Here is a 21,154-nt window from a genome sequence, read left to right as displayed (position 1 = left end):
GGTAGATGTCGCTTCAGTGACTGCTGGGTGCAGGGTACCAAGCGATGTCACCTGGCTTGATTTCACACTATTAAAAGTTTGACTCTGCTTTTCTTTTTATTAGCTTCACTCTCAAGGAAGCCCTTTTCAGCTCGTAGTGCTCAGAAACTCCATCTTGAAAATAAGTAATTCCAGCTGAAAAGGAGTTTATCTTTCACAGTTGTTTCAGCTAAAGTATGGAGTCTTTTTGGACCAGTGTGGGTCACATGTCCATCGCCAAACCAGCTGCCATGTCTAGGGGATGGAATATGATGATTGGCCGGGCCTGGGTCATATTCTCACCCCGACACCATCCAGGATAGAGTAGAGGGAATCAGCCTTGCCTAAACCTAATGAACTGTGAGTAGAGGGTTGGGGAAAATTTCCCTAAGGAAAATAGAGATAGTGTTACCAGAAAGTGGGGGGAGGAGAGGGAGAATGAATGATAGGCAGGTAAAAATAAAGGATGCTCTGTATATTGCTATTAATGTACTTGTCTCATTGACACTGCCAACAAAAACTGTTGACTGTCCTGTGCTAGGCGTCGAACTAGGTGTTTTATAAACATCATCTTCTTTTTTTCAGACTACTATGAGTTAGGTGGTTTTACCCACATTTTATTAATTGGAGAAAGGAAGCTCATAACAGTTAAATAATTTGCCAAAGTCAGTCAACTAGTTGGTTGTTAGAGTGGAGATTTGAACCTCGGTTTGGCGGCTCTCCAGGATTTGTGCTCCTATTGTCTTAAATCTGAAGAAAAAGACAGTATACCAAAAACACCCTAAGAGGAAGAGCAGGAGGCCATGATACACCCCATTAAAGTCATTTGGATCCTAGCATTGAAGGGACAATCACAGCTCTGTAGCCCTGGTTACATACAATCTGCACCAATGTACTTGAGTAACCATGACAGGGAGCTTCTACTTTTCTCTAGAGGTTATGGACCTGGAACTCTAACATGATGCATTGTTCTCCTGTGCTACTTCTCACAGGTGTGGAGGGGATGTCATGAATATTTTCGTCATCCAAAATGGAAAAGAAGTCCCCAAATGAGCCTGAAAGATGTACACGAAAGGGGAAAGAGACAGGATTGTCATATTCTCTGTGATAGCATTTAGGATCTGGCTATACGTAGGGGAGTCTCATTGGTTGATCCACCTCATTTTCTTTTAGCTCCAAGATGGCCGATAGGTTCTAACTCGTGTCAGTGCAACTGATTGGTGGTAAACTATCTAGAGTGATGTGTTGAGAAGAGTTCTGAATCTAGTGGAAAACAGGACCAGGATGGATCACTGATATCTGTAATGGGTACAGGAGGGGAAGTAACAACATGACTGACTGTTATTTGACATCCTAGGAAGCAACATCTTCTCAGATCACTGTCAAGCCACTTGTGTATCGGGGTCATATCTGAGGAGGGAGTATTTTACAACTAAGGTCTCTATGATGAGGAATTCTATGTGAATTTTCTGGAGGTCCCAACTGTCACTTAGCACAAACCAAAATGCAGAGCTTTGTTTTCCTAAGGAAAAGGAGGATCTTTTTTGCTCTGAGAAATTTTGACCTTGCTTGGGAGCAGGGTGGGTGTAATTTACAAAATGTTTAGATGCAGTAAGTAAAGTTTTGGGGTCACTTTTTTTTAATGAACATGGGTATGACTATCTATCTATCTATTGATCATCGATTATCATCATCATCAAACTATATCTATCTATACATATTTTTAAAAATAATGAAGTTATAGTCAGAGTTCTAAAGAAGTTTGTTTTTGATTATCCTTTTTCTCATTTTTCAGATCTCTGATTAGAGTCATTTCCTGGTACAGAATATGAAAAGAATGCAGTGAAAATTCTGGCCAACAGTGGAAATATTGGCTTAATCTCCAACTTAGTATAATATTTCTTCTCCTAAGCAGCACCTCATAATAGAAGAAAAATGTATGGAAGCGCAAGAACAATCACCAATCTGGAAGGGAGTCCTTCCAGATCTCCTCGTTTGCCAAGATCTCCTCGTTTGGGCCATCGAAGAACAAGCAGTGGGGGAGGTGGGGGAACGGGTAAGACTCTGTCCATGGAGAATATTCAGTCTCTTAATGCAGCCTATGCTACATCTGGACCCATGTATCTGAGTGATCATGAGGGGGTGGCTTCGACAACTTACCCAAAGGGCACCATGACCCTGGGGAGGGCCACAAATAGAGCTGTGTACGGAGGCCGAGTCACAGCCATGGGGAGTAGTCCCAATATTGCTTCCGCTGGACTTTCCCACACAGATGTCCTTTCTTATACGGATCAACATGGTGGTCTGACCAGCTCGTCCCATCATCACCACCATCAAGTCCCCTCCATGTTGAGGCAAGTTAGAGATAGCACAATGTTAGACCTTCAGGCCCAGCTCAAGGAACTTCAGAGAGAGAATGACTTCCTTCGGAAAGAGCTAGACATCAAGGACAGCAAGTTGGGATCTTCCATGAACAGTATCAAAACCTTCTGGAGTCCTGAGCTCAAGAAGGAAAGAGTCTTGAGGAAAGAAGAGGCAGCCCGGATGTCCGTCCTCAAGGAGCAGATGAGGGTTTCCCATGAAGAAAATCAGGTAGGTTATGACTCATCTCAGTGTTTTTCAACCTGGGCTTCTCATTGAGTAGTTGATGCTTTGCAAATGGTATACAACCTGTGCAGAAGAAAGTTTGGCATCATCAAGAAAGCTATGACTCAGTAATTTTGACTTGGAGACTATAAGAGGACATAGGAAATATGAGATTACTGCTTGTGATCTCCTTATTTTCTAATAACCTTTCACATTGCTGCAGAAGAGGGGGGAATCACTCCTCACTGCCTAACTTTTACGCTTGGTTAATTTTGTTTTTTTTTTTTTTTTCAGCAGTCACACAGCAGCTCAGATATACTTCTCTCTGAATAGAAGAGGAAAATGTTAATTTTTGCAAGGGTAGACTTTTTTTTTTAATTTTATTGGGGAATATTGGGCAACAGTGTGTTTCTCCAGGGCCCATCAGCTCCAAGTCATTGTCCTTTAATCTAGTTGTGGAGGACGAAGCTCAGCCCCAAGTCCAGTCACTGTTTTCAATCTTTAGTTGCAGGGGGCACAGCCCACCATCCCATGCGGGAATTGAACTGGCAATCGTCTTGAGAGCTTGCGCTCCAACCAACTGAGCCATCCAGCTGCCCCTCCAGAAGCTCAGTGACAGCTTGTTGTCTTCAGTTTAGTTGTGGAGGGTGCACAGCTCACTGGCCCATGTGGGAATCGAACTGGCAACCCTGTTGTTCAGAGCTTGAACTCTAACCAACTGAGCCATCCAGCTGCCCCAAGAGTAGATATTTTAACAGCAGCATTAAGAGGGCCACATTTTACTGGTGAATTGATCTTTTTTTTTTAAGCACCGGCAGCATTATTTCATTCTAGAATGAGTGGAGTTTGTTCTCTAAATAGCAAGTTGAGCAATATTAAATGGGATTGGGTAGAATGGGTTTGATATCATGTTAGAGAAACACAATAAATTTCTGCCTCATCTATTTAATATTAATTAAGTACATACTGTGTGCAAGACACCTTTCTCTTCTTTAATCCACCTTCATATCATAGCAAGATTAGTTTTCCCAGTGTCTACCTGCAGTTATGCCATCCCCCTGCTTTAAAACCGTCAATAATTACTCATTGCCTTCAGAATGAAGTCTACTTCTTTGGCTGAGTTTTTTACTGGAAAACCTGAGCCAGTCTTTCCAGCATTATCTTGCACCACCTCCATCTACCTCTCATATGCTACCAGAACCACCACTTGGTAATTCCTGTTCATACTCAGGGTTTTCTACCTCCATGCTTTTGCTCTTTGTATTACCTTCTACTGGAGGACTTCTCAGCACCCCTTCTCCCTGCTTCTTCTCTTTCAGACCCAGCCAGTCTCCATTTTTCACATCCTACCTGTTTTGTGAGGCTCATTTATATGATGCTATTAATATTTTCATAAGGGCTTTGGAGTCAGACATGCCTGGGTTTAAATCCCAGCCTCACTTCTTAGTGGTAGTGAGATAAGTATAAGAGGTGTGGAGTAGAGGGTGCTGTGCCATTTGGCTAAAACAATTCCAAGATATCGTTTAACTTTCTGTAGAAATCTAGGTAATTTTAACTTGGCTAAACCAGTGATTCTCCGATAATTGGTCTTTATGTTGGCCTAATGAAGTGCTCTGTCTTTCTTAGGGTCATCTGCTGACCCACCTATCTGTTTCCCTGGCTACTACCCCATTGGACTTCAAGCACCAGTAGAAGCATTTCCGTTCTGTATCAGAGTCTGCTATTCGCTCTTCTTGTATATGTGGAAAGCAACCACGTTTTCCCTTTGATTATCTGACAAAGCCTTTGCTAGTTTTTAGATGTGGAAATGTGATTTTTAGTTGGAACAGAAAGCTTTATTCTTTATTCCTAAATCAAATTAATGCTCTTCACTATCATTTCTGCTTTTTTCTGTCTTTGCTTGTTCATGAAATCCTGTGAACCTGTGATAGCTATGTGCATTTCCCCAGTTGTGTACTGGTTTTCTTCCTTTTTTAGTTGTTGTGGGAAATGGTTAAAGCAGTTTAGGAATTATGCAAGTAGTTATAAAGTTGAAAATATTCTCTAAACTGTCACTTCCCAAATTACTTTTATCTTATAATTATCTTTTTTCTTAATTAGTTTAAGGTGCACAAAACAAAGTAATAGTTAGACATTTATCATTTCTATCCCTCACAATGTACCCCCACCCCCCATCCACCACTACCCCTCTGACATTGCACACAGCCATTACATTTCCACTGTCTCTATTCCTAATGCTGTACTCCACTTCTTGTAACTATATACATATATATTGTATGTAGTTGACTTGTAGTTGACATTCATGATTGTTCAGCTTCAGGTGTAGAGTGCAGTGATCAGGCATCTACATCTTCCCTGAGGTGGTCTCCCTAATGAGACAAGTGTCCGTCGGATACCCTACAAAATCTTCACAACATTATTGATTACATGCCCCAAATTAACTTTCGTATCCCCGTGGCAATCTTGTGGTTACTGACTGTGCTTTCTAATCCCCTCACCTTCCCTTTTATCCCCTCCCCCCCCCGCCCATCTAGCAACCCTCAGTTTTTCCTCTATGTCTCTGAAACGGTTTCGGATTAGTTCATTCATTTATTCTTTTCTTTAGATTCCACATGTAAGTGAGATCATATGGTATTTCTCTTTCTCTGTCTGACTTATTTCACTTAACATAATGTTCTCTAGGTCCTTCCATGTTGTTGCAAACAGTAAGATTTCTTTCTTCTTTATGGCTGCGTAATACTCCATTGTATAAATGTACCACAGTTTCTTAATCCAGTCATCTACCGATGGGCATTTCGGTTGTTTCCATGTCTTCGCTATTGTGTATAGTGCTGCAATAAACATAGGAGTGCATAAATTTTTTTGAATTAGAGTTTTGGATTTCTCCGGATAGATACCTAGGAGTGGAATTGCTGGATCATAAGGTAGTTCCATTTTCAGATTTTTGAGATACCTCCATACTGTTTTCCATAATGGCTGCACCAATCTACAATCCCACCAACAGTGCACAAGGGTTCCCTTTTCTCCACATCCTCGCTAGCATATGTTGTTTGTTGATTTGTTGATGATAGCCATTTTGACTGGGGTGAGGTGGTATCTCATTGTGGTTTTTATTTGCATGTCTCTGATGGTTAGTGAGGCTGAGCATGTTTTCATATGTCTGTTTGCCATCTGTACGTCTTTCTTAGAAAAATGTCTCTTCATGTCCTCTGCCCATTTTTTAATTGGGTTCTTTGTTTTTTTGGAGTTGAGTTGGAGTGAGTTTTTTATGAATTTTGTATATTAACCCCTTATTGGATATATCATTGGCAAATATCTTCTCCCATTCAGTAGGATTCCTTTTTGTTTCATTGATGGTTTCCTTTGCTGTGAAAAAACTTTTTAGTTTGATGTAATCCTACATGTTTATTTTTTCTCTTACTTCCCTTGCCTGAGGGGATGATATATCAGTAAAAATCTTACTCCAGGTAATGTCTGTAAAATTTCTTCCTATATTTTCTTCAAGGAATTTTATGGTTTCAGATCTGACATTTAAGTCTTTAAGCCATTTTGAATTTATTTTTGTATATGGTGTAAGGAGGTGGTCCAACTTCATTTTTTTTCATGTGTCTGTCCAGGTTTCCCAGCACCATTTATTGAATAGACTGTCTTTACCCCGCCATAAATTCTTGCTTCCATTGTTGTAGAATAAATGATCATATAGGCATGGATTTATTTCTGGGCTTTCTATTCTGTTCCATTGATCTATGTGTCTGTTTTTATGCCAGTACCATGCTGTTTTGATTACTGTAGCCTTTTAGTATAATTTGATGTTAGGTATTGTTATACCTCCCACTTTGTTCTTATTTCTCAAGATTGCCGAGGTTATCTGGGGTCTTTTATGGTTCCATATAAATTTTAGGATTATATGTTCTATTTCTGTGAAAAACATCTTTGGTAGTTTGATAGGAATTGCATTGAATATGTATATTGCCTTAGGCAGTATGGACATTTTAACTCTATTAATTCTTCTTATCCATGAACATGGTATGTGTTTCCATCTATTTGTATCTTCTTTCGTTTCTTCAGTGTCTTATAATTTTCTGAGTACAGATCTTTTACTTCTTTGGTTTAATTTATTCTCAGGTATTTTATAGTCTTTGAAGCAATTGTAAATGGGATTGTTTTCTTAATTTCTCCTTCTGATGTTTTATTATTGGTATGTACAAATGCAACTGATTTCTGAATATTAATTTTGTATCCTGCTACTTTAGTAAATTCATTTATCACCTCTAATGGTTTCTTGGTGGAGTCTTTAGGGTTCTCTATATATGGTATCATGTCATCTGCGTATAATGACAATTTTACTTCCTCCTTACTAATTTGGATGCCTTTCATTTCTTTTTCTTGTCTTATTGCTGTGGCTAGAACTTCCAGCACTATGTTGAATAGAAGTGGAGAAGGTGGGCAACCTTGCCTTGTTCTTGATCTTAAGGGGAATGGTTTTAGCTTTTTCCCATTGAGTATGATATTAGCTGTGGGTTTATCTTATATGGACTCTATTATGTTGAGATATAATCCCTCTATTCCCACTTTCTTAAGGGTTTTTATCATAAATGGAGCTGGATTTTGTCAAATGCTTTTTCTGCATCTACTGATATGATCGTGTGATTTTTATTTGTCATTTTGTTAATGTGGTGTATCACATTAATTGATCTGTGGATGTTGAACCACCCTTGCATACCAGGGATGAATCCCACTTGATCATGGTGTGTGATCTTTTTAATGTATTGCTGAATTCTGTTTGCTAATATTTTGTTGAGGATTTTTGCCTCTATGTTCATTAGAGGTATCGGCCTGTAGTTTTCTTTTTTTGTAGAGTCTTTGTCTGATTTTGGGATCAGGCTGATAGTGGCCTCATAAAAAGTGTTTGGGAGCCTTCCCTCCTTCTGGATTTTTTGGAAGAGCTTGAGGAGAATAGGTGATAATTCTTTTTTGAATGTTTTGTAAAATTCACCTGTAAAGCCATCTGGTCTAGGGCTTTTGTTTGTTGGGAGATTGTTGATTACTGATTCAATTTCCCTGGGGTAATCAGTCTATTCAGATTTTCTGTTTCTTCTTGAGTTAGCCTTGGAAGGTTGTATGTGTCCATTTCTTCCAGATTGTCAAATTTGTTGGCATATAGTTGCGCATAGTAATTTCTTAAAATTTGTTGTATTTCTGTGGTATCTGTTGTCACTTCTCTTTCATTTCTGATTTTATTAATTTGGGTCCTCTCTCTTTTTTTTTTTTTTTTTGGTGAGTCTGGCTAAAGGTTTGCCGATTTTGTTTATCTTCTCTAAAAAACAACTCTTGAATTAATTGATCTTTTGTATTGTTTTTCTGGTTTCTATTTCATTTATTTCCACTCTGATCTTTATTATTTCCTTCCTTGTACTCCCTTTGGGCTTATTTTGCTGTTCTTTTTCCAGATCCCTTAAGTGTGACGATAAACTGTTGATTAGTGATTTTTCTTGTTTTTTTTTAGGTAGGCCTGCAATGCTATGAATTTCCTTCTTAGGACTGCTTTCGCTGCATCCCATAGATTTTGGGTCTTATAATTATCTTGATAATTAAATCTTTTTGAGCATAGATCCCCACTTATACATGTATTTTTTTTTTATTAATTACGTGATGTGCTACTGTGCCAATATATTATGTCTTCTATGACATTAAAAAAAAATGAAATCTGGAAGAGACAAAGTGAAATAAATAGTATATTGAGGTAAATTTTAGCGACACAAAACTTTTTGGCTCTTAGTAAAAACATTTAAAACCCCTTGTTTATTTTAGGAGGGTTAGTTCAGTTTAAACTAGGTAAATTAACTATCCCATGTTGCCTTAAGCCAGAAGCTATTGAATAGTTAAGAGTGCTCCCAGTCCCCCTTCCTTGTTTTGGAACCTACTATGATCACAGGCTACCTTGGGTATTATGGGTGACATATGACTAAAGAATATAAAAATTGACAAAAAAAGCAAGTTATTTCACAAAAATTGAAGTGCTCTTCTTTCTCACCTCGGACGTATGTTAGGATCCCTTTTAGGGGTATATGAGTACCTATTGGTCAGGATAGGGGAGATCTTGCTGCAGTAATCAACAAACCTCGAATCTCAGGGACTTAACACATCAGAGATTTATTTTGTATTCACTTGAAGTATGAAGTAGGTCAAGTGACTCTTCAGGGTAGCTCTGCTCCAGGCAGTGACTCAGGGTCCAGACTTTCTGCATCTCGGCACATGGCTACAGCTGAGGAAGAGTACCTGGAGATTGCACATTGGCTCCTCAATTCCTTGAACTGAAAGTGACATACGTAAGTGCAAGGGACTGGGAGGCCTCATCCTCTCCCCTTTCAGGAAGGAGAGTGGAGTCAGATATGAGGGAGCACTAGAAATTTCTACCAGTGGGGTTTTTATGTTTGTCAAAAAGTGGAGCTAGATGAAAAAAAGTTTGGGGAACAATGCAGATGTCTGCTGTTTCTATTATTACTGCTGCCACTACCAGTAGACATCTGTTGGGGACTTACTATGTGTTAGGCATTGATTGTGTTTAGAGCTTTGTGTACATTATCTGATTTAGTATTTGAATCAATCATCTGAGGTAGGTGCTAGACTTTGTCTCTACAGATGAAAAATAAATGGAGAAAGAATAAGCAGCTTGCCCAAGTTCATACAGGTAGTAATTGACAGAGCTGGAATTTAAGGCTTTGGTCTATTTCATGCCAACATCTAAGACGTTAACTTTATGTTCACTACCTTCTTATAGGATCACTGAGCTGTGAACAGAATCTTAGTATAATAGGAAGATTATACTTCATATATACTAGATATAAAAAATGATTATGGATGGTCCCCGACTTGTGATGGTTCAACTTACGATTTTTTGACTTTATGGTGGTGCAAAAGTGATATGCATTCAGCAGAAGCTGTACTTCAAATTTTGATCTTTTCTTGGGCTAGTGATTTGAAGTATGATACTCGTTCAGGATGCTGAGTAATAGCGAGCCAAAGCTCCCAGTCAGGCCACAATCACAAACAACTGATACTCTACAATGTATTCATTGTGTTAGATGATTTTGTCCATCTGTACTGACTAATGCACAGGTTCTGAACACATTTAAATTAGGCTAGGCTAAGCTATGATGTTTGGTAGATTAGGTGTATTAAATGCATTTTTGGCATGATATTTTCAACTTATGAAGGGTTTATCGGGATGTAACCCCATTATAAATTGAGGAGCATCTGTAGTTTTGATAGATTGATTAAGAACCTGATTTAGTTTATTTAGTATTTTTCTTCTGAATTAGGAGTTTATTTCTTTTTCCTAGAAATGGTTTTTGTGCTGTTAATAGTTTCTTCCATTTCCCATAACTTACTATAATTTCTCCTTTAGTGGAAAAATCATGGAAACTTTTTCTATGTGGAAGAAATGAATATACAAGAGATAAGGGACACTTGATTATGGTTTCTTATCCACAACAACCAGAGACTGCATCTACAAATGTTCTATCAGAGGGTATTTAATTAGCATTTCACTAATCTAAATTCAGATGATCTAAAACAATTTGAGTTGTACTATGTGAATAGAAATGGGAAGGAGGTCCATTATAGGGTGGAGGTGAGCAAGCTAGAGTGCTCGAGTTTATGATATTCATGGTTCTGTGAATGTAATGCCCACAGGTAAGAAAGCACAGACTTTTCACCCTTAATAGCAGTATTGTAGAGAGCTCGCACTCATCGGTTCTTTTGAGTAGATTTGGAAGTCTTAGTGGTGTGTCTGAGGGAGCTGAATCCAACTCCAGATCTAAGGGAGGATGTTGAATACCCTCCCTGTGTTACAAGAAGTGCAAGACTGTTTGGAACCTTGGAGCCAGTGGTTGGGTGGCCAGTAACCAAATTTCTCCTGTGTAAAGGTTCGATACTCGGGTTCCCAGATGAATATTATACCCCAGACCTCCTCCCACTCCTAGGTTCTCTCCAAGGCCCTACTTCTCAGTCACACATACCTGCAGGAATAGAAATAAATACATTTGTGACTGTTAAGAGTTATAGTACTGACATTGGCTTGTGTGTATAAACCAGAGTGAATGGATGCAGAGTTATCTTTATGCTATCACTTGTGCTTTTTGCTTCATGATGTACTTTCCTGAATGGAAGAAGAGTGGACAGCGATTCTTTGGAATGGCGTGAACACATAGTCTATGCTTTCAGTGTCACACCAGTAGATTGATTTGGGGAGAGGTGAGCAGAAAAGATTTAGAATGAATGTTTGGCTGCCACTTGAGGCAGCCCCCTTAATATTTTTAATGGCCTCTGTGGGGTTGGGGTAGGTGTTGAGGGTGGGAGAATACAACTACAGGGATGTAAAGTGACCCCATTTTCTCAAAAAGATTATATGATTGTTTTTCCTTTATAGCTCCATTTTATTTACCTATGTGATGAAGATCAGAGAAAGAAAACATGGTGGAGAATAAATTTTTGGAAAGTTCATAGTTCATAAGGATTTATATCTTACAGCTTGGTGCATATGAATTATTGACTTTTCATATTCCTGGATATTTTGTGCAATCATTAACTTTGTATTTTTAATGGATTGTTTTTTTCCAAATTAGGTGTATATGAAACAATTTGTAAATGTTTTCCTAGGTTGTGCATGGCTAGCCAAGGATGTGCATGAATATAAATAGCATCACTCACTGGGAGATTGTACTAGATTTAATATTTACGCATCGTGTGTGTGTAGAAGTGGGACAAGGTCACAGGGAAACGTAACCTAAGAAGTGTAAGTAAATCTGTCTGGGGAATGCTACAGCTTTTAAGCAATGGTTATGTGATAATTTCTAATTCTGGCTTAACACATTAGGAAATAATCTACTCTAAATCAATATTAATAATGGGCTTTTGATGTGTTTTGAGCTAGTTTCAATATATGATTTATTGGTTCTCATTTTGAGCTTGTAACTCGAAAAGGTCAAGATGGATCACATTTCTGTGTTTCCTTTATTATAATTTTTTTCTTTTATTTGTATAACTGCAGGGTCATTTTAACAGGGGTCATTCAACTCTGTTCTAAAATACTCATTTCATTGTGAATGTCCAGACATGAAGAGTTGTACAAATTGCAAGTGGGTGATAGAATTAATTCTGTCTCCTGCTGAGAAGGTGGTGAGGCAGCTGTATTATGAAGAGGTGTCTACTGATAGTTAAATGCAGCTACAAGTTACCTTGAGTACTGAGGGTTTATGGAATCAAGGGCTCAGCCCTGGAGAGTCAAGTCCCCTCATGTGTGTGGGTAGGACTTAAATATATTCACTACTCAGATAGACCTGTCTTATCCCTGCACCTTCTTTCAGGCACTCTTCCTGCTACTACTCTAAGTCTAAAATCCATGGATCCCCTCAAAGCCAGTATTTCCAAAGTGTGTTCTTGGAAGTAACATTTTCCAAAAGAGATTTTTTCTGGTCAAATAAACATGACATACAACATGCTAGATACTCCTATCCTGAAAAATCATAATGTGTATGTTATGGGTTGAATTGTACACCCCCTAAAAAGATATGTTGGAGTCTTAACCCCCAGTAACTCTGAATGTGACTTTATTTAGAGGTAGGGTCTTTACAACATTAATAAAGTTAAAATGAAGTCACTAGGGTGGGCCCTAATTCAGTATGACTGGTGTCCTTATTAAAAGGGGGAATTTGGATAAAACACAGACATGCACAGAGGGAAGATTATGTGAAAAGACAGAGTAAAGACAGCCATATGTAAGCCAAGAGAGAGGCTTGGAATAGAGCCTTCCCTCAGCGTCCTCAGAAGGATCCAACCCTGTTGACACATTGATCTTGAACTTCTAGCCTCTAGAATTGAGACAATACATTTCTGTTGCTTAAGCCACCCGGTTTGTGGTGCTTTGTTATAGCAGCTCTAGCAAACTTATACAATTATTAACTTGTGAAATGCTCTAACTCTTGCAGTTAAAAAATATTTATTACATTTTCTTAATCCAGCAATTCCCCAAACTTGTTTGACTGTGAAACTTGATCTTAAACTGAGCACCTATATATTAGGCAGCTGTTGCTGCCATTATGCTGTATAACAAGCCATCCCCAAACTTATTGGCTCAAAAAGACAAGCATTTATTTCTCCCTTGCATATGTGTAGGTTGGCTGCCACTTAGTTAGGTAGGTCTGGACACTGGGCACCAGGTTAGGCTGCAAGTTGGGATTAGTCATGTCACATGTCATGTTTCCAACTTCTTGCAACAGCAGCTGTTCAGGGCTTCATCTTCTCATGGTGGATTACAGACATCAAGTGTCCAACCAAACCACTCAAATGCATTTAAAGTCTGTTTGCGACATTCTATTACCTAAAATGTGTTACGTGGCCAAGTCTAAAGTCTGTGGGGTCGGGGAAATCTGCTCCCTGCCAAAGCAGAGAGGAAGTGAAGTGGATATATATACATATATATTTTATCAAGTATCTGGCCAATGAAACCCAAGTGAAAATCTGGGAGATTCTGTGAAAGCTTTTGTTTTCCTGATAAAAGGAATAAATGTCACCAGCAACACTTCTAACCCTTTTCTTCTTGTCTTGAGTGCCGATATGATGCATGGAGCTATGTCAGCCATACAATAACCATGAAAGAAAGACCAAGACAAGCTCCAGTACCTATGCCCTGCCATCTTTGAGCAGTTGCACCAGCACCAGCAATAATAGCCTGCCTTCAGACTTTTGGTCATATGAAAAAAATAAGCCCCTAGTTATTTAAGTCACTGTGGTTAGGTATTCTATTACTTCCAACTCAATACCTTCCTAACAGATAAAACACAGAAAATCATTACTTGGTAACTATTACAATAATTTACCAGTCATGATAACTGTGAAAATAAGTGCACTTCAGTGAGGTGAGATGAGATAAAGGACCTTACACATTAGAATGAAGAAACCTACTTACTAATTGTATTGGGCAATATTCCAAACTAGTGACACAAACGCTACTCAAAGCCTGAATTAGCAAAAAATGGAATTTATTAGTTCCCATAAAGAAGTTGCAGAAAGGCTCAGGTGTAGAGCTTGGGGTGGACTGGATCCAGGGCCTCAAACTGTAGCAGGACGTAGTCTCTCCCCGTTGCTTCATGTCTGGTTCTTGCTGTCTGCCTCTATGTGTAAGCCTCATTTTCTCCATTGTGGTGGACTGTCTTGCCTGCCATTACCACAACTGGAGGGTTAAGAGATCCCTATGTCTTCATTTCCCACTTGGAAAATTTGTGGTAGGACTTTGGTCCTGCCTTAGTTATATCCTGTCTCCAGACTTGGTGAGTATATGTAGTACAGGTGGGGACAGGTATGTGAAAAGGGGTTCCTGTGATTGGTGACCCTATTAAAGCAGTAGGCATTGGGAGAGGAGCAGTTCTTTCAAGTTTTTGAGATGAAGGGTGAAGAGATGCTTGAGGATGAAAACAGATGTCCACTTCACTGACTTGAGCTGTTCTTCATTACTCTCTTTCTCTGAATGTTTTAAGGGCTTGTAAGTCATATCAAGAGACCTAATAAATTAAGAAGTCGATCATATGCCATATCTGTGTATATGTTTTTTCATTTTAACTCTGATTTAAAATGTGGTGTCTGGGTGTATTTTCCCCAATGTTACATAGGCACATGGACTTAGAACTGGATAATATGAACTAGTTTAGCACCACAACATAACTTAGCGTGCTGAATCTTAGGACAAAAAAAATGTCCATCTTCTTCATCCTTGAAACAGTCTCCCTCCACTTTTCAGAGAACTATAGTTTTGTCTACCTTTCCAGAGAGGTGGAAAAACTTTGGTCCAGACTTAGGCAATGACCTACTTAGACTGAAACCACACTTTTAATGCCTTTCACGGGTAGGTAAAAACTTCCTTTGGTTCTGACGATAGATGAGATGGCACTGAGCCAACAGTTGATTTCTTTGTTTGCTAGAATGTAGGAGAACGATTTGAAGTGAACTATACATCTTTGTCACAGATGTCAGCTGGTTTTTGCCTCAGTAATCTCTTGCAGTCAGCCCTAGGATCAGCCATATGCATTGTATTAGTAGCCTTACAGATTTTTATTCCCATGTTTTCTTATGAAAGACTTGGCTAATGGGAGGAAAATAAACATTCTTGTATGCTGGACCTTGGGAGAGCTAAATGACTTCCATCTTCCATTTTCTCTCTGGATCACTTTATTTTGACTATGAGATAGTAACAGCACACAACCAAAAAAAAAAAACCCCAACATTTTGGAATATTTCAATGAGATTTTAGTCTCACTTGTGCCAAAGACACTTATTGAAACCAAACTCTAGGAGGGGAAGGCAGAAGGAGTGGTCAGCCCCAAAGCATTCACTGCTTGATAAAATTCCCTATAGACAACCTCCTTAGAGGATTTTAAGAAGCAAGTCTATGTTGACAGGAGAAAAAGTAACAGAGTGATTTTATTGGCCAAAGCAGATGGGGTGGTTTCTGAACCTGGCCTCTTCTGGCCAGAGTGCAATTTCGGTTTCTATAATTAGTTGCAGGTGGAGCTCTTGTGTTGTTGTTTTGGAGCTCACTGACATCTGTGTGCAAATTCCCACCACCCCCAGTTGGCATTTGGACTCAATAAGTGGTTTGGCTTTACAGGAATATAGAAAATTGTAAATCTATTTCACACACACACATAGATAAAGCTGCTCTAAAGGTCAGGTTCTGAAAGCTGTGGAAAGCATTTTGAAAAGTTTGGGAAGTATATTTTAGGCAGAATGTGGGCATGCAGCCAAAAGCTAGGGCAGCCTGACAAACAGAATTCTGGCACGTGCCATTTTTTTCTGTTTCTCTGAGAAGCCGGCATTTGATTGTATCTTGGAAGCGATATGTAGCCATTTTGTTTTTCAGTAGGATCATTCTGGAGAGAAGTAAAGACTGAGGCAGCTACTTTCTATCTTATAAACCCATGACTGGATTTGTACTATCTGGTATGACTATATATATATCGATCAAGTTAACTTAGTGATTCTCAAGTGGGAACAATTTTTGCCTCCCAAGGAACATTAGGCAATGTCTGGAGACATTTTTGATTGTTGCAACTGGGTGGGGTGTGCCATTAGCATCTCGTGAGTACAAGCCAAGGATGCTGCTAACCATCCTACCGTGAGTAGGACAGCCCTCCGCATTATCTGGCCACGAATGTCAGCAGGTACAAGGTTGAGAAATTCTGAGTTAATTGGATGATACTGTATCTCCATTTTTCTTGATCCTTTGGCTGCACGCATCTCTTTCACTTTGTGAAATGATGATAAAATGTATGTATTTATGTAAAAATAATGACATACAAGGTAAAACCTGATTCATCATTGTAAGGGAAAGGATTAGTTATGAATGATTTCTTTTCAAATCTCAACCTGGACTATTAACCATGAATTTTCAAATACCCTGAATTATTTTAGAAGTACTATGTTTCCCTGAAAATAAGACCTAGACAGACCATCAGCTCTAATGCGTCTTTTGGAGCAAAAATTAATATAAGACCCAGTCTTGTTTTAATATAATAAGACCGGGTCTTATGTAATATAATATATGACCCGGTCTTATATTAATTTTTGCTCCAAAAGACACATTAGAGATGGTGGTCTGGCTAGGTCTTATTTTTGGTGAAACACGGTAGACATTTGGCAAATAGAGATCATTCTTATAAAGAAATGAACAACCCTTTAAGGAAATGAAACCTGTTTTTAAAACTATCATTTCTTTATACTTTAACTTATTTTTTATTATTATTTTTTTGTCCATGTCTCACATTGATCTTGAAAGGGAGGGGGAATAAGCATTTTTGAGCTTCTACTGTGTGCCTGGAATTTACTAGTTGCTTTCCATGTGTGTGTGAGCTCAACAGCCTTGCAACACATGTGACTTCCCCATTTATAGATGAGAAACAAGGTACAGAGACATTAAGTGGCCTGCCTAAGGTCTCACCATTAGGTAGAGCTGGTATTTGAATTTCAGGTATGCTTCCCTCCAAAATTTGTTCTTTTCACCTCCATGAAGGGGAAAACAACAGATTTGCTTGAGAACTAGGGAATTTGGGGCTGAAATGGAAGCCCTAATATAGAGTGGAAGTAGTAGTGCTGCCTGACTGTCTCTTTGGGTTGGTGTCAAAGAGGCATACAGAAAGGATGGAAAGCAAGAATGAGGAAGGGAGCTCATGTTTGGGAGCAACAGAGGAGAGAGGGCAAGCAGGAAGGAGCAAATACATACTTGTCAAGTAAATGAGCAGAGGAGAATGCCAAAGGAACACTACTATCTTGGAAACCCATCCAGAAGGAAGGGAGGAAGCCACTCCAGGACTGGCTGGAAAATTAAAACCACAGCAGAGGAATGAGAGAGATTCTCTCTCAGGATGCTTAATTATCCTTTCTGATATGACTGACTAGTTCACTGGGTCCACAGAACAGAGCTTCAGGGATGGGGAAGCTCGTTATTATGGATTACTGGATTCTATTGTGGATGGTCTCATTAATTCAGTTAGAATTCTTCCTGACCTTGGCTCCATGTACAGAAATGTCAGGGTACATAAATAGCCTCCTGGCCTAGGATTCCCTCAATTGGCACCTCTCAGCTTGCTCTTCAGGTGGTTCCTGAGCTCACTGGGTGGTTATACCTATTCAGGAGTGGTGTTTTGGATTGTTTCAAATCTTGTCTCTCAAAGTCAGATCTTCTCCTCTTGGGTCCCAGCATTCTTGATTTCTTCCTCTCCCAGGAACTTTCCCCTATGAAACCTCTTGTTTGTCATGTTTGAGAATCCAGCTTATTTATTTCTTAATTTATTCAGTTACTTCTTGTTTAAGAGAGAAGGTAGTTCCAGGTAGCAAAAACCCAGTCTGGCATGTCGGAGAAAAAAAGGGGATTTGCTAGGGACATCTGAGTTCCTCCCAGACCTCAGGGTAGCTAGGGCAGCCAGATGTTTTGGGGAGCTAGAATAGAGTTATTTGGAAAATAATCAGGAATAATGACAAGGACAGTCTCTCACTCTATTTTCTCTCTTGATATCTGTTTTTATATGCCTCTTGTGTAAAAGTGGTCACTCAAGGAAAGCATACGTGTCTTCTCCATTCAAGTGCTCAGTGAAGACTGCTTAGAGTTGCTGTTTCAATTTCCAATTCACAGAACCAAGAATCTGATTGGCCAGAGACTGAATCTGAATCTGAATCTAGAGACTGTTCTAGGTCCCGTTAGTTGTGGCCATGGGAGTCCGAGAGCCAGGCCCCCTCGGCAGAGCTATGGAAAGAGTCTCTCAGAAAAAGAGGCAGGATGGGTAAATTCCTTAGCAATGGAGCTTGTGGGTAAAATGTGTAAGAGGAAAGGGCAGCCATTGCTAGGAAATATGTTTGTATAACACATAATTGGGAGCTTGCCTTATTTCAGTTATTAGGAAGACCAAGATCTATCAAAGAAAGTTACCTACACTCACCTCTATCTGTTCCTAGCTATTTCAACGGCAACTTTAGAAGCCTTCTGGAATCTCTTGACCTTCACACTTACCTTGTCCACCTCTACCTCTGATTGTGCCCACTGGAGATATTCTAGAAGTGGTATTGACTGATAACCAGGATCAGTTCATGCTGTCTTATCCTAATGGACCCACATGGTTCCTTTATATAATGTCAGATTGCATCCTCTATAAAACTCTAAAAAATTCTCCACTTTTCATAAACGTCCTTAGACTTGGGTCTCCAGAGTGGATGGTATTATAGTGCTAGTTAGCATCTGCTACTTTTAGAACTAGGCATGTTTATGAACTACTCATATGAAATATGTATAAAAGTTTCCAAGGAATCCTGATTCCAGTAGAAATAAGTAAATATATGAGGTGGAAGGTTGCACGGTGCACAGGATGACCAAATTTAGAAATTGCTCAAATTTAGAAATGTAGCAAATAATAAATGAAATTTGCCTTATCAAATTTTAAAAATGTCTGTCTGTGGTTTTTAACTTTGGGGAGCGATATACTCTTTGAGAAGCCAATGAAAACTGTAATTTTCCCTAGAAAAATGTACATAACCTGAATTGCGCAGAGCATTTCACTTCCTTACCCCTGCTCCGAACCCCGAGGGCATCTGAGAATATTTAGGTAAAACCTCTGGCTAGATAGTGCTATTTAATATTAATATTGCATGTGTATTCAGAGTAAGTAGTTCCTAGTAGTTAATGAAATCAATGAGCTTTTGGTGATGTGAGACATATCTTCAGCTCACTATACAATTTGTACTGAGAAGTAGGGGACATGTGCTAGGCTTTTGGTGATAGTTAAAAGGTGTGTACATTGGTAGGGTGGAAACTTATGGATGGACTGTACCACAGTCACTAAGTGTAGTTAGGTAGAGTATAGCAGAGGTGGTAGATTTTAGTCCATCCTCAGGAATCTAAGTTACCTTAAAAGAGTTTGTATAGTGTTGGGTATAATAGTGAAATACATGTTTAAATATTTTCATTAAGGACTTTTAGTTCATTATGTTTGTCTCGGAGTACCAAAATTCCCAGCTCACCTCAGGTAATTCTATTTCACTTCTTTGTAATTGCAAATAAAATCTAACACTGCAAATTAAATTATGCTCTAGGCATTTGTGATAGAGCAAGGAACAAAAGATTTGGGGGAGTGATTAAGTCAGGGTTAATTGGGTACCTACCTTGTTCCCATTTATATGCAAAAGCCTGAAAAAGACTCTTAAGAAGTGTAAGGCCCCTTTTTGGTTCCCTTACTGTCTAGTGAAAACAATTAGAGACCCATTTCTTTTTCCTACGTAGAACATAAATAAGGAACACAGCGGTGATATACCTAGTTTTTGATAGGCAGTCGACTCGACCTTGGAACTTCACTTGAGCATGCGGTGTTTGAGTGAGCGAAGGAAGCTGACCTTTCTGAGAATAGCCCCCAGTGTGAGCTTTCTCTTCTGTAGAAGCCTAGCCAGAGTCCAGGAGAGTGGGCACAGCGACCTCCCAACACCCAGCCAGGGTAGGGCTTCAGGAAGGAGTTGGCGAAGGTCTGCTTGCTTTCTCAGGCAAGCATGTGAGTCTGGGAATCACTATTCCATTTAGCACGCCCACCTGACTATAATATGTTCCCTTGCTGAGAATAAAAATGATCAGTATAGCTCATAAAACACTTCCTGCATACACCCTCAATGAAATCATGATTTTTCAAACACTGTATGAAAGGCTCGCTTATGATGTCTCATTTAGTCTACACGATAACCCTGTGAAGTAGGTACTGTTAGTAATACCGTGTTTCCCCGAAAATAAGACTGGGTCTTATATTAATTTTTGTTCCAAAAGACGCATTAGGGTTTATGTTCAGGGGATGTCCTCCTGAACAATCATGCTAGGGCTTATTTTCCGGTTAGGTCTTATTTTCGGGGAAACACAGGAGTACTATTTTATATGCGAGCAGGGCAAGGCTAGTGGGGAAGTCACTTGTCCAAAGTAATAGTGAGCAAGTGGCAGACCTGGGGGTGAGCCCAGCTCCAAAGTTGGTTTTCAATGTCAGGGTTGACAGTAGTATGAAGTGGCCAGTCCTGTGTACACAAGTGCTCTTAGGACAGGCATGGACTCTGCATTAAACAACTTGTTGAGAACGTCATTGCCTTCCCAGATTTCATCCAGTTCTTCTGATTAACTTCAACGAGAAACTCTCAAGTTGGGGCCAGATTTGAACACCTCCTTCATATCTATTAGGGTTTCCTACCCTTATGCTAGCATGTGTAATGACAGTCCTTTATGATGCTCATATTGTAATTCTGGCAGCCCAAGCAGTACCCTTTGCATCTGATATGCTTCCCATTCAAAGTTTCTTTGAGCAGACTGGTAATGCGGTGTTAGGGGGCCTGCATTTTCAGTTCTTGCTTGGTTGTCAAGAGCACCAGCTTTAGAGGTGGATGGCCTGAGTTCCATTTCTAGCTGTAGAATTTTAGGCAACTTACTTTATCTCTCTAGGGGTAAATTTAATAGGATTTACATCTAATTAGATTAAATAAGGGAGTTCATGTAAAAATATTTAGCACTAGGCCAGCATAAGTAAACATCCAAATACTAGACAATGACGATAACCTTGAGGGAAACCAATTTGAGGGTGAAGGGGGAGTAGAGAGCTGGGAGAACGGCAGAGATGTAGAACCAGAGCCATCCCTGAAGATGGCGCCTCCTGTGGACTTCCTGCAGTTTGTATAAACAATTTGAATTGAAGTTATTTTACTAGTAACCCAATGTATCCTGACTGATGAATAGTCATGGTTCTCTGTCTGGAAGCTTTGTGGTTACAAGTATGAGCAGCTCCCAAATCCTGCCATGAGAATAGTTTGGCAGGGAAAATATTGCACCCATAAAAACGCATAGGAAAAAGACCCATAAAAAGGAGCAAGAAAGTTGTACCCACAATTAAAAGAACAATTAAAATGACTTAGGAGCCCAGAGAAGGAAAAGATGAGGGAAGACTTCATGTGGGGGAGGTGGCATTGGAGACAGTCCTTGAGGATGGAT

The 21,154-nt window shown here is 39.4% G+C and overlaps 1 protein-coding gene across 14 annotated transcripts in view; it reads left to right on the top strand.

Annotated features, from left to right (window-relative positions):
* Nucleotides 1-21,154, top strand: part of ERC2 (ELKS/RAB6-interacting/CAST family member 2) — a 923,425-nt gene that overhangs the window by 27,541 nt on the left and 874,730 nt on the right. For all 14 annotated transcript variants that reach the window (XM_033133186.1, XM_033133187.1, XM_033133185.1 and 11 more), the window contains exon 2: nt 1,814-2,610. In XM_033133186.1, coding sequence (XP_032989077.1) covers nt 1,954-2,610 — 657 coding nt within the window. In that variant the 5' untranslated portion in view covers nt 1,814-1,953. The remainder of the gene's footprint in view (nt 1-1,813; nt 2,611-21,154) is intronic.

This window comes from Rhinolophus ferrumequinum, chromosome 17, assembly GCF_004115265.2.
Source record: "Rhinolophus ferrumequinum isolate MPI-CBG mRhiFer1 chromosome 17, mRhiFer1_v1.p, whole genome shotgun sequence".
In the NCBI taxonomy this organism is placed as follows: Eukaryota; Metazoa; Chordata; class Mammalia; order Chiroptera; family Rhinolophidae; genus Rhinolophus; species Rhinolophus ferrumequinum.
The sequence above is the reverse complement of the archived record's forward strand: the minus strand, read 5'-3'. Positions and strand labels throughout refer to the sequence as shown.